The sequence below is a fragment of the Anopheles stephensi genome, chromosome 2 (genome assembly GCF_013141755.1).
Source record: "Anopheles stephensi strain Indian chromosome 2, UCI_ANSTEP_V1.0, whole genome shotgun sequence".
Taxonomy (NCBI): domain Eukaryota; kingdom Metazoa; phylum Arthropoda; class Insecta; order Diptera; family Culicidae; genus Anopheles; species Anopheles stephensi.
In genome coordinates, this window is record NC_050202.1 from 7,241,588 (window position 1) to 7,261,787 (window position 20,200).

The 20,200-nt window shown below is 48.9% G+C and overlaps 1 protein-coding gene across 8 annotated transcripts in view; it reads right to left on the reverse strand.

Moving 5' to 3' along the window:
- Positions 1-1,096: 1,096 nt before the first annotated feature.
- LOC118503516 overlaps positions 1,097-20,200 on the reverse strand; it is a 72,964-nt gene continuing 53,860 nt past the window's right edge. For 2 of the 8 annotated variants that reach the window (XM_036036870.1, XM_036036868.1), the window contains exons 2-15: positions 16,950-19,486; positions 13,084-13,370; positions 10,045-11,883; positions 9,835-9,967; positions 9,259-9,391; positions 8,984-9,125; positions 8,710-8,914; positions 8,510-8,643; positions 8,303-8,454; positions 6,152-7,537; positions 5,272-5,603; positions 4,265-4,612; positions 4,084-4,194; positions 1,101-4,003 (exon numbers count right to left, since the gene is read on the reverse strand). In XM_036036870.1, coding sequence (XP_035892763.1) covers positions 3,229-4,003; positions 4,084-4,194; positions 4,265-4,612; positions 5,272-5,603; positions 6,152-7,537; positions 8,303-8,454; positions 8,510-8,643; positions 8,710-8,914; positions 8,984-9,125; positions 9,259-9,391; positions 9,835-9,967; positions 10,045-11,883; positions 13,084-13,370; positions 16,950-19,195 — 8,223 coding nt within the window. In that variant the 5' untranslated portion in view covers positions 19,196-19,486 and the 3' untranslated portion in view covers positions 1,101-3,228. Of the gene's footprint in view, positions 4,004-4,083; positions 4,195-4,264; positions 4,613-5,271; positions 5,604-6,151; positions 7,538-8,302; positions 8,455-8,509; positions 8,644-8,709; positions 8,915-8,983; positions 9,126-9,258; positions 9,392-9,834; positions 9,968-10,044; positions 11,884-13,083; positions 13,371-16,949; positions 19,491-20,200 lie in introns of those variants that run through there. The other 6 variants (XM_036036871.1, XM_036036872.1, XM_036036869.1 and 3 more) reach the window with 6 other exon arrangements.

Here is a 20,200-nt window from a genome sequence, read left to right on the forward strand (position 1 = left end):
TTGGATGAACTCAGATGCAAGAACATTTTTACTCTGAGTTTGATTTACCCGTTGTTGATCGATTTCTTCGAGGTGGAAACATCGGTTGACCATGACCATGAACATATGAATACTCATTAAGGAACTTTAAATGCCTCGAAGAAATTCGATGGCCAGTGTACAAGCAAACTCAGCAGAAGCTGAGGTCCCGAGCTTTCAAGGCGCGTGAAGGATTATCCTCCTGCGATCCGATTGTTAGGGCCTGGTAGTCTCGATCATTTAAAGGGAACTCCATAAGGAGCGGTACCTCATAGTCGTGACAATCAAATCCGGCTCTCTGTACGAAGAACGAAGGACTATCCAGCTAAATCAAGTCAAAGAAAGCCAGAAGAACTCTTGAAGCAGGCCGAGAACTCTCGAGGCTTCAGCGCCAAGGAAGAAGAAAAAGAAGAACTCCTTAAGGGAATATTTCCTCTTGGCATCTGATTCTGGCTCAGTCAGCAGATTCGACATTCTGAAGTTCATTCAGCTTGAGACCTCCAAGGGGTTTATTCCGCGACTTGTGTTAGATATCAGTTCAAATAGTAGTTCAAGAGGATACCGCACAATGAAGGGATCTATGATCCCGAAATCTATCTATCGATTTCGGTTCTCGGATCTAGGATCTCAGGACCCGAGTCTTGGATCGGACCTCAGATCTCAAGTCCACGATCTTCTTCTTCTTCCTCTTTGGCCTAACGACCTCTTAGGTCATGCCTGCCATTTCTGACTTGCTAGAATTAATGATAACACGTAGTTGGATTGTCAGTCACTACGGAGAAACGGCCCAGATAAGATTTGAACCCGGGTCCTGTCGCATCTACCACCGGGCCCGCCCCTACCAGTCGGGGATCTCTGGTCCCGGACCTTGAATAACTGATTCCTATCGGATCGGATCGGAATTCACTAAACACTTTTCCCGCTTGGATAAGAATGTGATATCAACCTTACTATCGCTCGATTTCCATTTTCCTAGTGTTACCTCTTCGTTTCGATGTTTCGATCCAGGTTACCTAAAAAATTGCAACAAAATTAAATCACTTTAAATGTATCCTACGATTTAAAAAAGTATTAGTGTTAAATCAATGTCTTATGCGTTGGTTTTATTTTCCTGGATAAAGTTCAACCAATTCTGCGGTCTACAGAAAAGAAAAACGAGATGTTAGAGAGGGATGAAGAAATGGCGCTTTGTTGTGTGGTACTGTCCGCACAAAACCTCGGCCTGCCGTTAGTATTTCCATGCAACAAGGGTGAGCCCATTTTTAGTATTTTGATTATTAGTGATGTACAACTACTTCCTCTTCTAATGGTTTGTTTAGTAGCGGGAATTTTAACTATTGATGATGTTTTGATTCCGTTCTAGATGGTGTACCGCAGAAAAGAAGGAAACTAAATATGCATTGGTGGAGACATTTTGTTATGTTATGTCTAGACAACAAAACACACCATTTCCTTTTTTTGTTATCTGAGTAGCGCACACCATTTTCTGTTTTAATCTCTCTTCTATGCTTTCCCAAATTCTCCCTTTCAACGCTTCCTATTTACAGTCAGCTGTTTGCCGTCTTTTATTTGAAGAGATTGAAGCTTGGGTTGTTCGAGACCGTTCGAGAAAGCTGCTAGTTCGCGATGCATTACCTATGCGCCAGAAGCGTGTTTTTTTTTATTAAAGCGCAGCATCATTTACTAATTTGGTGTGGAATGTATATAAATCTGCTTCCACGGCTGGTACATGCATTTCGGGATGGCGGAAAAGCTTGATCGGGTTTTTTTTTATTATTATAACAAGTTTTTGAGTAGATAGCTGAGTAGTTTTAGTACGAGTTAGTGGGACACAAAAACCAAATAATACACTCACACGACGGTAGTACACAACACGGTTAACGGAGTAATTCAATATACAGATACAGCGTTGTATGAGTGTTGCGAGATAATAAATATGACCCTCAAGGGGGCTTAGAATTAATAAGTTTAGGCTACAAATCCAAAACTAACATTATGGATGTTATCATTGATGGGATTAGTTTAAAAGCAAGTAAGGAGAAAGCAAAAAACTGAGCACAAACCAAACAGTTGAACAGCTTCTACCGCGGATATTCTTTCCTTTCCACTCTACTACTCACACTGTGTAAAGTCTTTCGAAATCTTTGCTAGGACACACACAATAAATGTGCTCCACACACACACACGCACACGCATACACACATACAAGTAAAATGGGAAAAAGGGTTGGCAAAAAAGTATCAATCCAAAAAACCAAAGCCAAAGCGTGGTAGGAACAATTGTGGTAAAAAGTCTGCTAACCACTACTGCTACGCGCACGGTTGTGTCGGGTTATTGCTGATTGTTTGTATAAGTCTTTTTTCGTGGTGGTGGTGGTAGTTGCTGTTACTGGAAACAATTCCATTGCAATATGGTCCATTTTATCAAAGGGGTGTTCTTCTTCTATTTTGTGCGTAAGAAATAGAAAGAAATAGCAGCACACGATGCCCTTAGAAGATGCATTTAAAGTAATGAAAAATATGAAATGTACTTTAAACACTCAAATGTTTACACTTCACCACTATTAAACTGATGTTTGCTGTAAATTGTTACACCTAAGCAGAACCTATCCAGCGAAACTAGCCCTCCAACTGAATGTGTTTTAAACGGTTTTTGGTTTTTGCCATTCACATGTGTCCATCATGTGTCTCTGCGCATCTGTATTCTTCTTTATTAAAAACCTTCCTCATTTTGTCTTATTATCATGGTCATCGACCCCGTTTTCCGGAGCTATAATAAAATAAAATTATGCTTTATCTGCTAGCATATACTTGCACACGTCTGATACTGATCGGACTAAGAACGAGCAGATGGCTTGATCGCTCTCTCCCTCACTATCTCTCTCTCTCGCTCTATTGCATTGTTGCCGGGACTATAGCTGCAACACACAAACACGCACTTTTTACTGCTTACCTTTGAAGTGCTTCTTAATGCTGCTGTTTTCTTGCTTAAGCCATTTAAAGATCCGCCTCCTCCTAGTGCCATGCATTATTCTTCAAGTACTTTAGGACAATAGTTTTAGTGGTACGCCTAAACGCCTTGTTTGTCTTCATGCCTTCCCCCATTTCGTACAATTTTGCTATTTCCACTCACACACGCACAAGCGTCGGCGGCGGGGGAAACTAAATGAGTATAAGAAATGTGGTTGAGAGAAAACCCGCTCGCGGGAATTTAACCACCACCGAGCTTGTTCGTGGCCATCACCTTCTGATTGTTGGCGGCAAGTAAGTTTTCCTGCACGATCGTACACGGTACCGGATCGGGCAGCTTAATGTCGGCTGCCGGGTTTAGCTGGACCGATCCGTTCGGGCTCGTTTGTGACGTTACGTTCGGTGAGTTCGAGTACAGCTCACCACCCTCGGCCGTGCCGGGAACGTCGATCGGTACCGTCGCTACCGGCTTTAGCTTTACCGAAGCCATCGCTACAACCGACGGTGGTTTCGCGGCAATGACGGGTTTCTTAAGCTTGCCACCGTCAGCGGACTGTTGTTGCTGGTTGCTGATGATGCACTCATTATCGTAGATTCCGCTCTGCTGTTGATACCCGGTACCCGGATGCATCACGCCGGATTGGCTGGTGCCCATCGGCTGACCGGTCGACGGGTCGTAGGAATGTGTGAGCGACGTCGGCGGTGAACTGTGCGCCAGCATCGGTTGCTTTGGTTGTAGATTTTGATAACATTCGCCCATCACGAGCAGTTGCGACTGGTCGAACGAATGTTGCTGCTGGGCAAACATCAGCTGGGGCGTTGTGGTGGACGGATGGACGGCTGAGCCGGGACCAACGTGCTGTTGCCGTTGCGTTGGACTTGATGGTGCGCTTGGTTGCTGCTGCTGCTGCTGCTGCTGCGGGAAGAGGTTCGGGTATCGCACGCGAATAGAATCGACGACGTCGAGTAGGTTTTTGGCATCCATAGCTAGTACATGAGCTGCTGACAGCATGCTTCTGTTGGGACAAAAGAAGCAAAACGGGAGACATTTTAAAAACGGGCTCTATAAAGATTGAGGATTTTCCAGATCACATACTTCCGATATTCGGCATCCAGTGTCGTTTCGCTGTACTGCTGTGCTAGCCGCATGGCCGTAACTAGTTCATACATGTCTTTGGATAATACTTTGTGTGCCATCTCCACCTCCCTGTGGATAAGAAGCAAACCATTAGAAATCGTTATTCGAAATGACGATAGGGACCGACGATTATCCTTACTTGTAGCGCTGTGGAGGGAAGCTGGCCGACAGCTGATCGACCGCGCCCAGCAGATCGCGCAACTCAAAGCCAACATTTCGCACCAGGTTCAAATATTCGGCCGCCTGCGCACGGTCCACACCCTGGCTGAGGGCCATGATCGATTTCACCACACTGGTCGTGGCGTTGTACACCATATCATTCGTCCGGTCGAGTGGCATCGTTTTGGTTGGTTCCACCTTTTTCACCGCAAACTTCTCATCGCTCGACTGGGGCGTCGTGCAACGTTCCATCGAGGAGCTCTTGGATTTGATCATGCCACCACTGCTGCTGCCACCACCACCGCCACCGGATCCTGGTGTGTGAGGTCTAGAGGGAGGAAAAGAAAACAGCAAAATGGTTTAGGCGTTGTTGGCAATAAGGTATCGGACCAGGGCTTTTATACTTCTTCTTCAGAGGCACTACAACCTCGAAAGATCTTGGCCTGCCATATCTGGCTTAGGATCTGGCCTAAGGAGTAGAATAGGCTCACTAGTTGTACGGGGCGCAACTGTATGCAAGTGGTGTTCACAGTGAAATGTGTGCATGAGAGTATTTAGGACTTAAAAGTAATATTTGAATAAACCGTGAATTATGAAAAAAAAAATTAAAGGTTATTAAGTTAAGTTAAGGTAATGACAGTTTGTTAACGTTTTCATAAGACATTATATCAGTATTATTTACTTTTTCAAATTCAATTATACTTTGACTCATAACTAATGCATATACAAAATAGTTAATTTTTCATAATTTTAGTCAAAAATGTGTAGATAATTATATAAAAACAATAATTACATTTTACCACGCCAAATGAAAATGCTTTACATACTGTGCATACACAACTAACTGTGAGTTTAACTTAATTCATTTTGTCCTATCTCGTCGTGTTCTCATTCCACTGTGCACTTTCACGAAAGCTTGCGTGCGAGTGTGTCTCATGCAGCTTCCCGCAAGAGAAAAAAAAATGGCGTCGCATCTAACTATCTTACCTCGAATCACTCGTGTTCGGTGTGGTGGGATAATGGTCGCCCAAGCTTTGCGGTCCAGACATTGTGTTTTGGGGCGAAAAGTGTGGACTTTGCTGCGAATGGTAGCTTCCGGAGAGCGATGAGCCACCGCCGTTGATCGGTGGCGTGCTGCCTTCGGCCATCATCGGTCCCGCCGTCTGTTGGTCGAGTGACATGCTGGCGGCATTGGCCGTTATCAAACTCAACCGCTTCTTGAGATTGTTCTCCTCCTGCTGCAACCATTTGGAATCGATTTCACTTTCTTGCTGCTGTTTGCGCAGTTTCTCCTCGAGCTGTTGTTGCGTTTCCTGCAACTGGAAAACAATCGATATTAGCTTTAGATTGAAATTTTTTTCCAAGTGAATGACAGTTATCTACTATCAAAAAACCGAAACAAATAATACTGATACGAAACAAATCTAAAGAAGAAAAACACATTGCTAACCACATGCTTACCATTTTAAATTAAAGAAAGAAAAAAATCACACACAAAGGTGGCTCAGAATGAGTCAATACAAAATAGAAATAAAAGGGAGAGAAACCCCAAAAACAAAAGGGAAGTAGCACTAGCAGCTACCATCGAAAACACAACACAAAGAACAGAAACAGTAATCGTCTAATGAGGTTAATACAACAATATTAGATCAAAATCACACAGCAAAAAAAAAAGCGTGAGGATGATGATGATGATGGAGAAAGGCATTACGCGGAGTTTGAAAAATAAAGTAAAATGCTAAAAACAACACAAAAACAAAAAAAAAACAACGAGAAGTAAAAAGTATCCTTTTAGCAATATTTGTCATTCCACAAGATGATAGGAGATTGACAAAAAACAGAGTAGAGAATCAAATCCTATAGACACCTGCGCTGGTTGCTGTTGCTGCTGTTGCTGGTTGTGATCAAGCATTTGCTGCTGCTGCTGCTGTTGGTGTGGTTGCACCGGTTGAGCAACTAGCTGCTGTACCGATTGCACTTGCACCGGTTGTACTGGGTGTGCCTGAATCGGTTGGCTATGGGCGATCTTCATTGGGATTTGAACCTGCTGTGACGAAGCTATTCCTATGATGGGACCGCCACCAGGTTGCGATTGCTGCATGTACATTTGCTGGTGAATTCCAACATTTCCTGCGTTGGACCCAGCCCAGATAGCGCGCTGTGGTGTACCTTGCAGCTGTTGCTGCTGCTGATTGGCTGCTGCCTGTTGCTGCTTGCTAGCCGAGCTGTAGGGTGGCGGCAGAGCAAAGTTCGCACCGGCATTCGGCGGAATGCCAGGCGAGACGGCCAACGAGCTCGGCGGAAGCATACCCTTCTCCACACTCTTCTTCAGGGCGATCGAAGCGCAAGATTTTACATTCACTCCACCGAAATCGTATATCTCTTCCTGGAACGGTTCTTGCTCTTTCGGAGCGGCCGCTACTGGGCTGCGATAGTTCTGGAACGGCATGTTACGCTCCAAACTTCCGACGGCCGAACCCGAACGGGTTAGCAGTATGTGCTGATTGCGCTCCAAACTTCCACCTTTGTACGCGATCTTGCTGTTCATCATATCGTTCACTATCGCCGCGGACTGATTGCGTTCCAGACTACCCCCCTTCATGGAATTGAGGAAAATCGATTGCGAGGATGATTGCTGATTGCGCTCGAGACTTCCCATGCGGCTCATAAACCCTGCACCATTGCCAACGCCCGCCGAGTTGTTGGCCATCTGTGCGCCTCGTTCCAAGCTAGACGAGCGGACACCGTGTCCAACGCCCGGATAGAGATCCGACTGGTTTCCACCGCTGTACTGCCGGGTGAGCGAGTTTGAGCGCATCGCTTTGACGGAGTTCCCATACTCCATGCTCATTTGGCGCGTTCGTTCCAGTGAGTTGATGCGGGCTGCGTACGCCGACACGATGTTTTGTCCAACGTTTCGTTCTAGACTGCGCGATTTTGCACCGCCCGGTTGATCTTCTTGCTGGGGAGATTTTACGAACGCTGGCTGGGGATACTGTGCGCCACTGGGTGGGATAGTCTGAACAGGGGCAGCAGTGTACGCTATATAGTTTCCGGGAACTTGTTGCTGCGGTTGGGATTGCTGCATAACGTATTGTTGTTGCTGCTGCTGCTGCTGATGTTGCTGTTGATGTTGATAGTATTCAGCAGCGAGTGCCTGCTGTTGCTGCTGCTGAGCATGGTACTGCTGGTACGTCACGATGGAATTACCCTGCGGGTAGTACGGTTGTTGCGTTTGGTGCTGCTGTTGCTGCTGTTGAGCGTTCGAATGCATGAAATTATTGTTCATCAGTTGAGGGTTTAGGTTTGCCTGCAGGGCGCCACCACCGGCGGCGGATTTGCTTTGCTGGATGGCTTTGTAGGTCGGTTCGATCGAGTGGGTCTGCTGGGTGAGTGCGTTGATGATTTCGCACGGTACGGGATACCCGACCCCGGACGCACCCGGATGCGGCTGATGGATGGAACCGGCCACCGGGGGATTCGCGTGACTGGCGGTGGCCGGGGAGGAAAGCATTTGGGGACCGGATTGGGCAAGGGCGAAGGATGAACTTTGCGACATGGAATGAATGATGTTGTTATTAGCGGACAGTACAAGAATATCTTGCGGATTTTTATAGCGTTCCAGCGTGTCTGTGTTCTTTGGTTGAAGCATCTCGATGGCGTTGCTAGTGCCTCCACCATCCGTACCGGATGCATCACCACCACCACCACCACCACTACCGCCGTACGGGTTTTGGTTACATTCTTCGAATGTACCACCCGGCTGCTGTTGCTGCTGCTGTGACATCGATTCCGATGCCCCATCAGCACCAGCAGCTGCGGTGGCGGCGGCGGAGGCATTGGCGGCAGCTGCGGCCGCTTCGTCAATGGTAGGATCTAGCTTGTGCAATTCGGTCACGGGTAGGGGGACGGTTTTCAACGGTAGGTTAGCGACAGCGATCTCTTTGGCAATTTGGCAATTATCAGTATTGTTTGGTGGTGCGTTAGGATCTAAGTCTACGGCTAGTGTGTTAAATACCGAGGCCGGTGTCGTGTAGGACGACGGATTGATGCCCCGCTGCTCGTTTTCGCGCATCAGCGCTGCCAGCACGGTCGGATCGCGGGCAACGATGTAGGTTTGGGGTGCGCCCGGCACAAGGGGACCGTCGCCTGCAAAGTTGACAAGAACCTCTGGTTAGTTTCGATTGTAAAGGTGATCGAAGTGCATTCAACAGCTTCAACTCACCTCCCATTGTAGGTCCTCGGGCTGGCTTGGGTGGTGCCATATCATCTCCAGCACCCCAGGACATCGCTGCCACACGCCGATTCTCCCGGCGCATCGTTTCACAGTCACTATGACGTTCTTCCATCAGAATTTCACTGTGCAAAAAATACAAACCACACATTAATTATCTAGGTTTAGGTAAATTTCGTAAGGTTACTCACTAGAGCGTTTCCTTGACACTTTTAAAGTTGGGCCGCTTGTGCGGTTCCAGCGACCAGCACTGTGACATCAGCGAGTACAGGCGCGGAGGACAGTTTGGTGGCAGCGGAAGACGTTCGCCGTTCTCCAACTTGCCGATAACATCACAATTCTTAACACCTTGGAATGGTTTAATGCCAAGCATGAGTATCTCCCACGTGCAGACGCCTGGAAAGCAGATAAATGGCGCTATTGAAACAATTTCTACGCAGCACCAAGTGGTTCAGGGAAACTCACCGAACATCCACACATCGCTAGCGGTTGTGAAACGGCGGAAGTTGATCGATTCCGGTGCCATCCATTTGATCGGAAGCATACCTTTGGTGGAGGTGTAGTACGATTGATCTTCAACCCATCTTGAGAGTCCAAAATCGGCAAGCTACAAAGCAAGAAAAACGCATCAAAGCAGCCATCGCATTTTCCTCTATGTTATTTTGGTTTGAAATTTGAAGTACAAGCATCAACAATTTTGGAGTTTTCTAAATTTCCACGTGAATTTAACCGGAACATACCTTTATACAAGTTGGCGAGCTGACCAGAACGTTACGGGCGGCAATATCACGGTGAACGAACTTCTTCGATTCCAGATAGCTGAGTGCCGTCGATAGTTGGTAGGAGTAGAGCAGAAGCGTACCAAGTTTCAGCCTGTGAAGTAGGGAGCAGTATCCTACGAATTAGCGACTTTTAAATGGCGCGATATTATCCAGAAGATAGTTGCTGCTTTTTCGTGGAAAAACTTATCGCGGGACAAAATCCAAATCCCAACTCTGCTCCCAGAAGGAAACGAGCCGCAAAGCATGAACCTACGGAAGTTTGCGTCTGGGGTTATGGAGAACAGTTCGAGAGACTGACGGGATTGCGTGGAAATACGTTTCTGCGTAGTCGAATCAACTACGATCCACTCCCGGTGGCTGGTCAGAAGAGGCGATATCGGATCAATCAAGCTGGTCCGGTGGGATTTCTCAATGCACCGATTCCAACCTCCAAACTACCTAAGGAACTTCCTACCAAGACGCTGAATGCGGGCGAAAAATCTCCACCCAAAGAAGGTGCTAAGGCAAAGAAGGGCAAAAAGAAGTAGAACTTACTTGGGACCATTCTTCTTTAAATACGCTCGAAGTTCTCCGTGTCGGGCAAGCTCCATGACGATCCAAATCGGTGGACCGCTGGATATTCCGATGAGCTTGATGATGTGGGGATGCTCGAACTTCTTCATAATGTCTAAAAAGAAAAGAATAAATATAGTAAAGCACCTCAATGCTGCTGTGTCTGTTAACTCCCGAAAAAGGTAGACTTACATGCTTCCTGCAGGAACTTCTCGGACGTGGTCGTGTCCGCGTCCGGTTTGCACGTCTTTACCGCCACCTGGATGATACCGGTCTTCTGCGCGTCCGCATTCCCGTTGTCCATCACCATCTGGGAGTACTCGTCAAGCTCGGACGTTAGCGATTGGTTCAACTTGCTAACTAAGGTGGACTTGTTTGGCAACCGGCAGGTACCGATGTGCACATCCCCAAACTGACCCACGCCGATAATCTCGTTCAGCGTTATCTGCGTCCGATCGAGCTCGTAGTCGCGTGCGGCCGGTGTGGAATAGTCGCCTTCCTCGTCACACATTCCAAGCTCTGCGTAATCCTCGTTCAGGGTTGGTTTTGGTAGCTGTTGCTGCTGGCCAGCCATTGAAGAGTTCATATCGGACTGCTCGCCACTGCCACCGTTCAGCCGATCCGCACTAGACGATCGTGAACCGTGCCTATCGCACGAAGATGTCTGAGACTCGGTTAAACTTTTCTTGAGCTGACTCTTTTCGAGCGAGTTGGTCGCACTGTTGCTGGTGGGTGGTGTGGCCGAACCTGCCGCCCCCACCTTCGGTACAACGGTACGATCCCACAGACTGTTATCGTTATTGTTAAATAATCTACAGTAACCATCGACTAGATCGGCTATACTTTCGGAAGTCTTGATGCCATCGCACGTGATCGCCAGATCCTCACTGTTGCCGCTGACACGGATTCGTAGCTGAGTTTTAATCTCCCCGCAGGCGCACTGACTACTGCCGGAAGAGCTCGACGACGAACCTTTCTTGCCTTCCTTCTTGCCCCTGTCACCGTCCCCGGTAGTGGAGTTACTGCCACAAGAGCTCGTCAGATCTGGTTGATCCTTTCCCTTCGCACCCTTACCACTGCCCGACACGCCGCCCTGATGGTCACTCTTGGTGAGGGACGTCGGCAGAATGCTGGTGGTGATGCGCTCGATACTCTCGAAATCGGTCACCTTTGTGGGAGGGGCCTGCGGGTTGACCGAGTACGAGATACCGACGTGCGGTCCGATGATGAGATCGACACGAATGTTCCAGCTGCTGCTCAGCTGCACATTGAACTGCTCCTGGTCGAAGGTGTACTGCGTGCGAAGGAGATCGAAAAACTTGAGCATGTACTCCATCTCGCTGTAGCTGTACACCTTCTTGTACCCAGCCTGGATTTGCTTCTTCAGATTCTTCTGTTTAATGGTATCTATCACAGATTTCGGTATGAAGTTGCCGAAGCCCATCTCCTTCTCGATGTAGTCGAGATGCTGCTTCCGGTCGTTCGAGGTATGGTTAGTGTCTTTGTAGTAGTGCCGGATGCCGAGGCAGCACAGCTGGACCGCAATCTCCGGATCAATGTTCGGCACGTTCGACTGGATGTAGTCCTGCTTGACCTGATCGAAGTAGAAGTGACAGGTGGTGCGGTCACGCTCGTACAGTTCCTTCAGGTTTTTCGGTATGTAGCGAACGCGCAGTTCCGCCTTCCACACGCTGTTGGCATGCCCCACCGCACCGCTCGTCTTCTGCTGCATGCGCTTGGCGATCGTACTCTTGTCCACGTTCGGACAATCGGCATTGCTGCACGATGGGTTGAAGATGTGCGCCATCACCTGCGTCATCGACGTGTCCGGGGGCATCCATAGGACCTCTTTGGTAAGCATGTGGCGCAACCGTAGCGCGTAGCTCTGCGGGTTTGGCTTTTGGCCGGGCGACATCCATCCTACGATCAGGTTGATAATCTGCCGCACATCCGATGCCTCGTCGAAGCGAATCATCCGGAAGCCATGGTTCGGTAGGTAGACGTGCAGCGTTTGCGTGTCTCCGGTTTGCGCTGTAAAGGAGGCAGAAGAAACCCGAGAATTAATAATGGTACGACATGGGACGACAATCGACTGTGCCGTGACATACAAACAGTGCCACAACAGTGCGTTAAACGGTCAAGCAAAACGAAACCAGCAGGAGGAGGAGGTTGCCGCTGTGAGCGGCTGCAACTTGAGAATGAAAAATGAACTCCCCGTTCGTATCATGTCATTGGGTGGCAGACCTGAGGGGAGGGAAGCCTGGGTGCACAGGGCACCTCGAATGAAATATGCAATGAGTCTGCATCGGTCTGCTACCTGCTAGCAGACCCGCCACAGATCGCCGGCTTGCTACACCCGTAAGATTAATTACTTCGACAAGACTCTCGATCGCTGCAATGACAACGTCCGCTGCCACAGGATGTCTGCCAAGGAAGGGCAAGAAGAGGCAGCGCTCAGGGAGCCACAAAAGCTCCCGTCGATCGAAGCCCGTGTCGAAGCCCGTACGGGGGTAAAACCTTGGACAACAAGGCGCATTAACTTTTGCGAATGAAACAAATTAGCTGTCGGTGGGTTTATCTAACGTTTATCGCTGGCTCCACCACGCCAACGAACTGGAGTAATGGAAGAGGATAAGAAAAAAAAAACAAGGCACATGGGAACGTTGGTGGTGCGTGCGTACTTAATTACGCTTCCTCCGAGCCTTTGACTCAGTACTCCCGGGGTTGAGGCTAGCTATAAGCTCTCGAATGGAGCGTGAAAACACTTGTCAGGTGTTGTTAATGAAAGTTTTCACTGCGATAGATGATAAAAGTGGATAAGGAGACAACTTTTGCACCGCGCTACTACGCACAAGGTTTATGTGCTTACTTCAATAGGGTAAATGGATTATAATAATCATGGAGTAGTGTTTAATTGTTGTGCGTATAAATATTCTACAGGGTGCGGTAGATATACATAAGACGTTCAGACACTGGGTAATTGTTTAATTGTAAGTTTCCGATTAATGGGACTTATAATAGCTATCCCAGGTACCTCCCATAAAACGGTCAGAAGAGAGATCCCAGGCATACAAATCGATCATAAGCCTTCACAGTTTGATCCTAGCGTAGAATTGCAATGCTACCGGCGTTTTCTAACACTCCTACCATTCTATGAATTTCGTCTACGTCAGGGACATGGGCTGCGAACTAATCTGCTATAATTTCGAACTCTCTAGGCCAGATACTTACTCGTCTGTCGGGATGGGCTGAAGTGTGGCGAGTGGCCACGGGGCACATTCAGATCGACCATGTTGTGATGATGATGTTGCCCGGTCGCACCGGGTACGGCTGCGTTCGCGGAACTGCGGAGACGTGAGTTGCGTTTGAAGTCGGACGCACCGGCGCTAGACGTACGCCAATGCTGCAGTGGGCTTTTGGCAGTGTTGTTGTAGGAGTACCGCGATGGCGAGGCGTGTGGACTACCGTGCCCCCGGTGATACGGGGGCTCTCCTAAACCGTTTCCAGAGCCATCGTAGCTGTTAAAGGGGGAAGAACAAGCAAAAAGAAAGGGGTGGATAAGTACTTTACCACTCATCAGACAGATATATCTACTGAACTTTTATCTAATATCCCGTAGAGCAGATAATTATGACCTCTCTTATCGGGCGCGCTGGAAAACGATCAGAACACGTTCAACTCCAATTGGCAGAAGTTAGAAAACTTCCGCGTCCCTATTTTGGATTGAATCGCTTATTAAGGTGTGGGGCTAATTTACAGGGGGTACGATAAGAAAAAACGGCGGCTCAACAGGTCGGCAAGGTTAACGTAGTGCAATATCACATCGCTCTCCCACGCCGCTTCGCACATTCGCATTCACCGCTTTTTCGATGAAGCCAGGCACCATTGGTATGTGCCAAAAATGGGAATATTTTACCACCGCCCAATAAAAGTCGTACCATTGATTGGACACTAATTGCCGTTTCAGGGCGCGAATCAACGATCGCGTGAACGGTTTCTTTTTGCTTTTGTGATCATTACGAATTACGATCGGTACACAGCGCAAGACCGTGCGCGATCAAATTTCACGCCAGCAAGTAAGTAATGTTGGGCGATGGCAACCTTTCGGTTGGCCAAAAAAAAAAGAAGGCTAATCAGCAATATCGGGAATATCAGTTGCCAGTTGTCAGTTTCGAAGGCGAATGGCCAAACGTTCTCCACATTGGGGACATTTGGGGAATGCTTCTTGGTGGTTGGTGGATGATTATTCGGCAACGACACAGAATGTCATAAATATTAATTAATCGAACCTCGATCGGACCCGATCGGTACCCAATAAATCTATCTCCGTGTGAAACGATCCAGGTGGTCATAATAATGCGCAACGTTAAGCATCCCCCATTCCAGTTTATCAACCACCATTCATCGAAATGCATCTACAACCGTGTGCTGTTGCGTGATTCGGGTCAAAATAATAAACATACACCAGTGGAGCAGTTGCAGATCTACATTATTCGGTTCCGGGGCACACACCACACCCAGCGGATTCATTCAAGATACGAAGATTCATGTGTCACGGGAGGGGGTGTCATATTTCTATTGCGATGTTTATTATTTTCCCGAGAGCCACTGCTCACAAGGCCAAAATCCGTGGTGCATTTCTTGAGAAGGTCCTCCAACTGAGATTAATTGCTAATGATAAGTCCCAGCACTCGGTATGCAGTTCCCCCCGAAACAAATGAGCAACGAAATCGAAGTTGAATGCATTGCAGCAACAACATCCGCACGACTGTCGATTTGTCAATCCGTGGTTCTCCGGTCCGGTGTAGTGTGTCTTGTGCAAGGTGTGTGCACCTTACCAAGGAAATTTGACTCCCGAGGCGCTGCCCAGTACGCGACAAGCTATCCACGATTGACCGTTTCGGGAACGATCAGCGTGTGTGTGGAAAATTCCTAACCTTTATGCGTATTCCCTTATGCCTCATTATCACCTTCGCGTCAACAGGAATCCAATACCGTAGTGATCGTTTTCAGACATTGCATTAGACTCCCCTTCCCTCTAGTTCGCTTATCGCGATCAGTATCATCTCTCCTGCGTGAAGAATTTGAAGCTACACACGATGCGTGTTGAGGAGGCTTCAACAAGTACTCGGACAAGTGACACCCCGGGGCCAGGTTTTTTGTGTCGCCGTTCGAAGCGAAACGGAAATTGGGCGAAACCCACGGACACACATGCATGCAAAGCAGCAGATCTTGATTAGCTCCATATTTTGCAAACAACACACCGGTCCGGCAAGTTGCGCCGTGGGCCATACTGGAGTGGGCAACCACACAAAACGGGTACCCGTCCGCCGGTATCACAACACTGCACGCGGCAATATGACGACCGAACGGGAGACGCCAGCCTTATGCCTACGGATCTTGGTGGCACTCTGTCGGGGTGTCTCGGTAGCCCAGCGAGCCAGCCAGCTCTATGTTTTTGCATGCACGAGTCTTCTTTCGCTAGTTTGGCGTTTTTGGTTTCATCGTTCTACCCGTACAGACCCGTGGGAAGGGCCTCGAAATGGTGTCACCTTTGGTAGGGTCCTACCATTACTGCTGCAAGCCGAGTTGGCTGGATCAATTCAATTTGGCGTGTTGGCGGTGCAATCTTTTTCCACTTCTTCTTCTTCTGCCGGCTCATGCCTGCCTCATCGGTTACGGGTCGCCTTAACGCCATCCGTTAAGTCCCTGAAACGAAGCAGTTGGTTGCTGTCCTTTTCAATCGCTGATCGGAGACAGACCGACCGAGAGTAGGTGAACCTGTGGTGTTCAGGTGTCGGAACCTGACGCGCACTATCTACGCGTGGCATGTGAAGGCTCGCTACGTGCTAAAACCGTTTTCGAAAGCATGTTGAACGAATGTTGGGACCTGGTCGCTGATGGTTGAAAAATATGTAACCCTTACTGAGTGAAATGGTCCGAAAATGTGTTCAAAGTTGATTGTCTTAATGTAATTTACCGGATAAGCCCAAAAAACTAGGCTCAAACTACGCGCTGCATTGTCCGCCATTCAACACAGACATTTTCCGCTCATAACTTCAAACCCACGATGAACTTTCTCCTATGATCGACACACGAGTTATTAGCGCAATCCTATTTGTCTCTCGCCAACGCGCTCAATAACCTGTGGGATTATTGCTATCGTCTAAGAAAAACGATGTCTCCGGGAATGGTGCTCCCCTGGGAAGATACGAATCGACGCAATGTCATATCGAAAAAAGGGGGAACGATTCAACGAATTGACCGCACCCCCACCAACTGCAATTAAGTCATCATCAAACGGAGCGATGCAACAACAATATAACGAAGCGTTGTGACCCATTTCAAAGTCTTTCCGCAGTAACCAAATGCTATTTACGGCTTCCTCCTTTCAAAGCGCTCCGTGAGATTAACCAGCTAGCTATCAACAACCAAACAGTGCAACAGTGCAAAGATCACTCTCGATCAGATGATCTGGGTGCTGAGGTTGAAAATTGATTTCTACCATCTGGCCAAGCTGGCCACGACACACCCGGGCGATGCTTCACAAATAAACCTGTCAAATTGGCGACGAATAGCGGAAGGGTGTACCGTATGTGGCCTGTCTTCTCTTAGGGGCCACACCGAGCATAAGATGCAGTTCTACTACTACCGTGTGTCACAGCATCCGCTCTATAGATGTCAACTCCTCGTAGTGTGATGAAAATGATGTGTCCCGCTTCTTTTACTCAACAAAAAAAAAAGAATGACATCTAAAATAATCCGTCCGGACATTCGAGAGAGAGAGAGAGAGAGAGAGAGTGCGTGTGTGTAAGCGTTCGTCGAGGGAACATAAAAATGAGGCAATCCGTTGTTCTGTCGCAAAGTTGGGCAAGTGCACAAGTCGGCGGTGGACAAGTTTCGTGTTGAAACCGAAACCTAAACCTGGCTGCGAGGCAAGCACCAGTCCCAACGGGAATTAAGGAAACATCGAAAGTCCATAAAGTTTGGAGAAGTGAAAACATTAATTCGCGCATGGCAGCCGTTCGGTTTTACTAATTTCAAACTGACCCCGATTTTCATGTCGACCAGTTGCCCAACCCGACTCCGTTTTTTACCTTTTGCGATACACCCAAGTATTCACCACGTCCGGAGTGTTGGAGCGCCGGAGCACGCCCCGGAAGGAGGAGGATTTTTTGCGCAGGAAGTTACCACCGTTCCCTGATGGCGGTCCGGACGACATCCCCAGGAATGAGGATGAATTTGAGGAACCAGAATTTCCAATCGAAGAACACGATAGTGGTGGCTTGCTGTTGTTGTGGTGGTGTTGATGGTGCTGTGAGGACTTGAGTAGAGCACTTGCTAGACGCCGTTGCAGCAGCCGCTGACTGGAGGTACTGCCCATGGAGGAAGCCGTGGTCGAGGAAGAAAGTGAACCCGATCCCGACAGCGGTACCGAGGAGGAACTTGAACTGGACATCACAGCCGCCGACAGCCGGGCGGAAAGATTGTCGCTCGTACTATCGAAAATGTTTTCAAAGTTCTTGCCCAGCTCCATCATCCTCCCGAGGCTTCCCAGATCTCCGGTGCTCCAGTACAGCGTCCGATGGTGATGCTGAAGATGCTGAACAAAGCCATCGCTTTTCCAGTTCTGTCGTGAAACTAAATCAGGTTCACTCGCGGTTCGCCGTCGCACAGATCCGGTTGGCCGAATGGGAGCGTGCTGCTCATAGCCAACATTTGTCATGCCAGCTTCACAATCGTACCGGGCCAGTCGTTTGAGATACTCAAATTTCACCTTGTTACGGGAGGACCTAGCATTGCTGCTACCTGCCGGACTACCGAGGATGACATCCGCCCAGTGCGCTCGGCCAAGTGGGACTTCCGTGTTCTTGAAATGAGCACACTCGTGCGTAGGTCGGAACCGTTTACGGCGCACCGAAAGGTTAAGACTGCGACGGTGCTGAAGAAAGCGTTGGAATAGATTTGCCGTCCGCTGGTGCAGCTGTTTCTTGCCCCGTCCACCGCTACCGCCCGCACCGGCCGATCCCGCCACGGTGGGTGTCATTAGCGGTGGACGATGTTTTGGAACGGAGCCGTTCGGTTCGGTAGAATCCCGCAAGCCGTGTGGTGTGATGGCCGGCAGTTCCACACTCGACGATGTCGTCGCCCCACTTAAGGCGGACGACAGGGAGGAACCGAACGATGACAACTTTTCGTCACTTTTCATCGGGAAACCCCCGGCCGCGGTGGTGTTCGGTGACGTTGCACTGTCCATCCCAGACGGACGCTTGACTGGCGCAACACTGCTGCTGCCGGCCGATGAGCTCTTGCGCTGCGCCACAGGAGGCGGTGTTGTGGTGTCTATTTTAAGCATTTCTGTCTTATTGCGACGATACTGCTGCTGCTGTTGCTGCTGGCGGTCGATCTGGTCCGCGTTAATGTCGTACCGCATCAGCACCGGATAGTACTCCGAGTTATCGACAATGATGATCGATTTGTTACCTCCTCCGGCTCCTGGATGATGCAACAGCACCGATTGGTCGGCGGGCCGACCATTGGCCGGATCGGCCGCTACCCCATCGCCCAACAGACGCGCCTCGTCCGTGCTGAGCGGACGCTTCAATAGTATCGGTTCGAGCGCGTTCGGATCCACCAGCAGGACCGCCCGATGATTGTCCCCGTTGAAGGCGGACGTGTCGCTGGAAAAGGTCTTCCGCTCGCCACCCGAATGTCGCCGGCTGTTGAAATAAAACTCGTGGAAATCTTGCGCTTCCACATCGGGTCGCTGCTCGCGGCCACGCTTGTAAATCTCCTCCTCCAGCTTGCGGATCATGTTCAGATCGAGTCGCTGTCCACCACCAACGGTCGGTGCCCCACTGTCCACCGCGGACTCGCCACACATCACATTAGACGCGGCATGCGAAACTTCGTCCGTCGGAACCGATGCATTGCTGCTTGAGCTTTTATGACTATTTTCACTGTAATTCGATGAACTTGCGCTGGTTGCATGGTTCGTGGAGCCGAGCGATTGTTTGAAGAAACTCAAGAAACTGGAGGGCCGTGACCAGATCCGGTTCCGGTTGCACTTGATGCGATTCTTATCCAGATCGATCACTCGATTGCGCATCACTACACCACCACCGTCACCCACGTTCGGTCCAACGTTCGTGTCCGGCGGCGTCGAACGCTTGACACCGTTTTCACCAGCGCTTTGACCCATGATGATGGAGGGATGATTGTGATGGTGTGATGATATTCTTGACACTCTTTTAGTCTCGCCCGTACGCGGAAGATGTTGCTGGTGCAGTGCCATCCGATTGCTGAACACTGTCGTCGTTCCGCTAGTATCCCGGACACTCATGGTGCGTTCACAACACTAACCGCGTACCATTGAAGATCAGATATATCACAGAGCGCGCGCTTTTACTTTTCGTGAGAACACTTCAAAACTTTCGGCTTGCTGCCTGCTATCTCTTCCTGTTTTGGTTGGGCTGAGGCTACAGCACACACTTCACTCGACCTGATGATTTAATCCTCTGCCAACCGACAGCGCCATACGTGGAGCCCACACACACCCGCGCGCGCTTATGATTAATGAGTCGGACGGAAGCACATTAAGATGGTGACGTCTTGTTGAACAAGTCTCACGTGACTGGTGAAATAAAAGATAGATTTTGTTGCACATCTACACAGAAGATCATCCAACTATTACGCAGGTGTTCACTAGTAGCTCTCAGTCCAGTCAGTGTCTCAGCTTGCAGAAATATTTCCCATAATATGCAGGAATTCGATCGGTGATTGCGTCCATTACTCAAATGCTATTCCCCTCGTTGAAAAAAAATCTTTACCTACGCGGCTGTCACATATAAACTCTTCAATACTTTGTTGGTTTGAGCATGTTGATAGAAGAATAGCGCGGTTCGCTCGAGCAAGGTGAAACTGGTTGATATCCTCGTCGCTTCGCCTCAAGGTGTTGAAGACACCTACGCAACCGTTTACCCATTCAACCCCGATCGAACAGGATTTCGAGGCACGGCCAAACAATTCTCCGCCGTCGTGGATACTCGAAAACAGCTAATTCCACTCTGTCACAAGCTAACCGGGGTGACTCCGAGTATGGTAAAACGCCCCTGCTATTGCTCGCGAGATGAATACATGTCTCCAACATGTCGAAACCAAAGCACCCCAAAACACAATAGAATGGAAGAGAATTCTAGGTTATGCATGGTTTGGGTCGCTCGCATGACTAATACGCTAATGCCGGGTGGAGCTGCCACCATGCATTGAGTAGTTTGTTGGAAATGGAAACAATTCACCATTACGTTGGTTGGCGGTACTTGAACGTCGATTCACAGGTACCCACAGG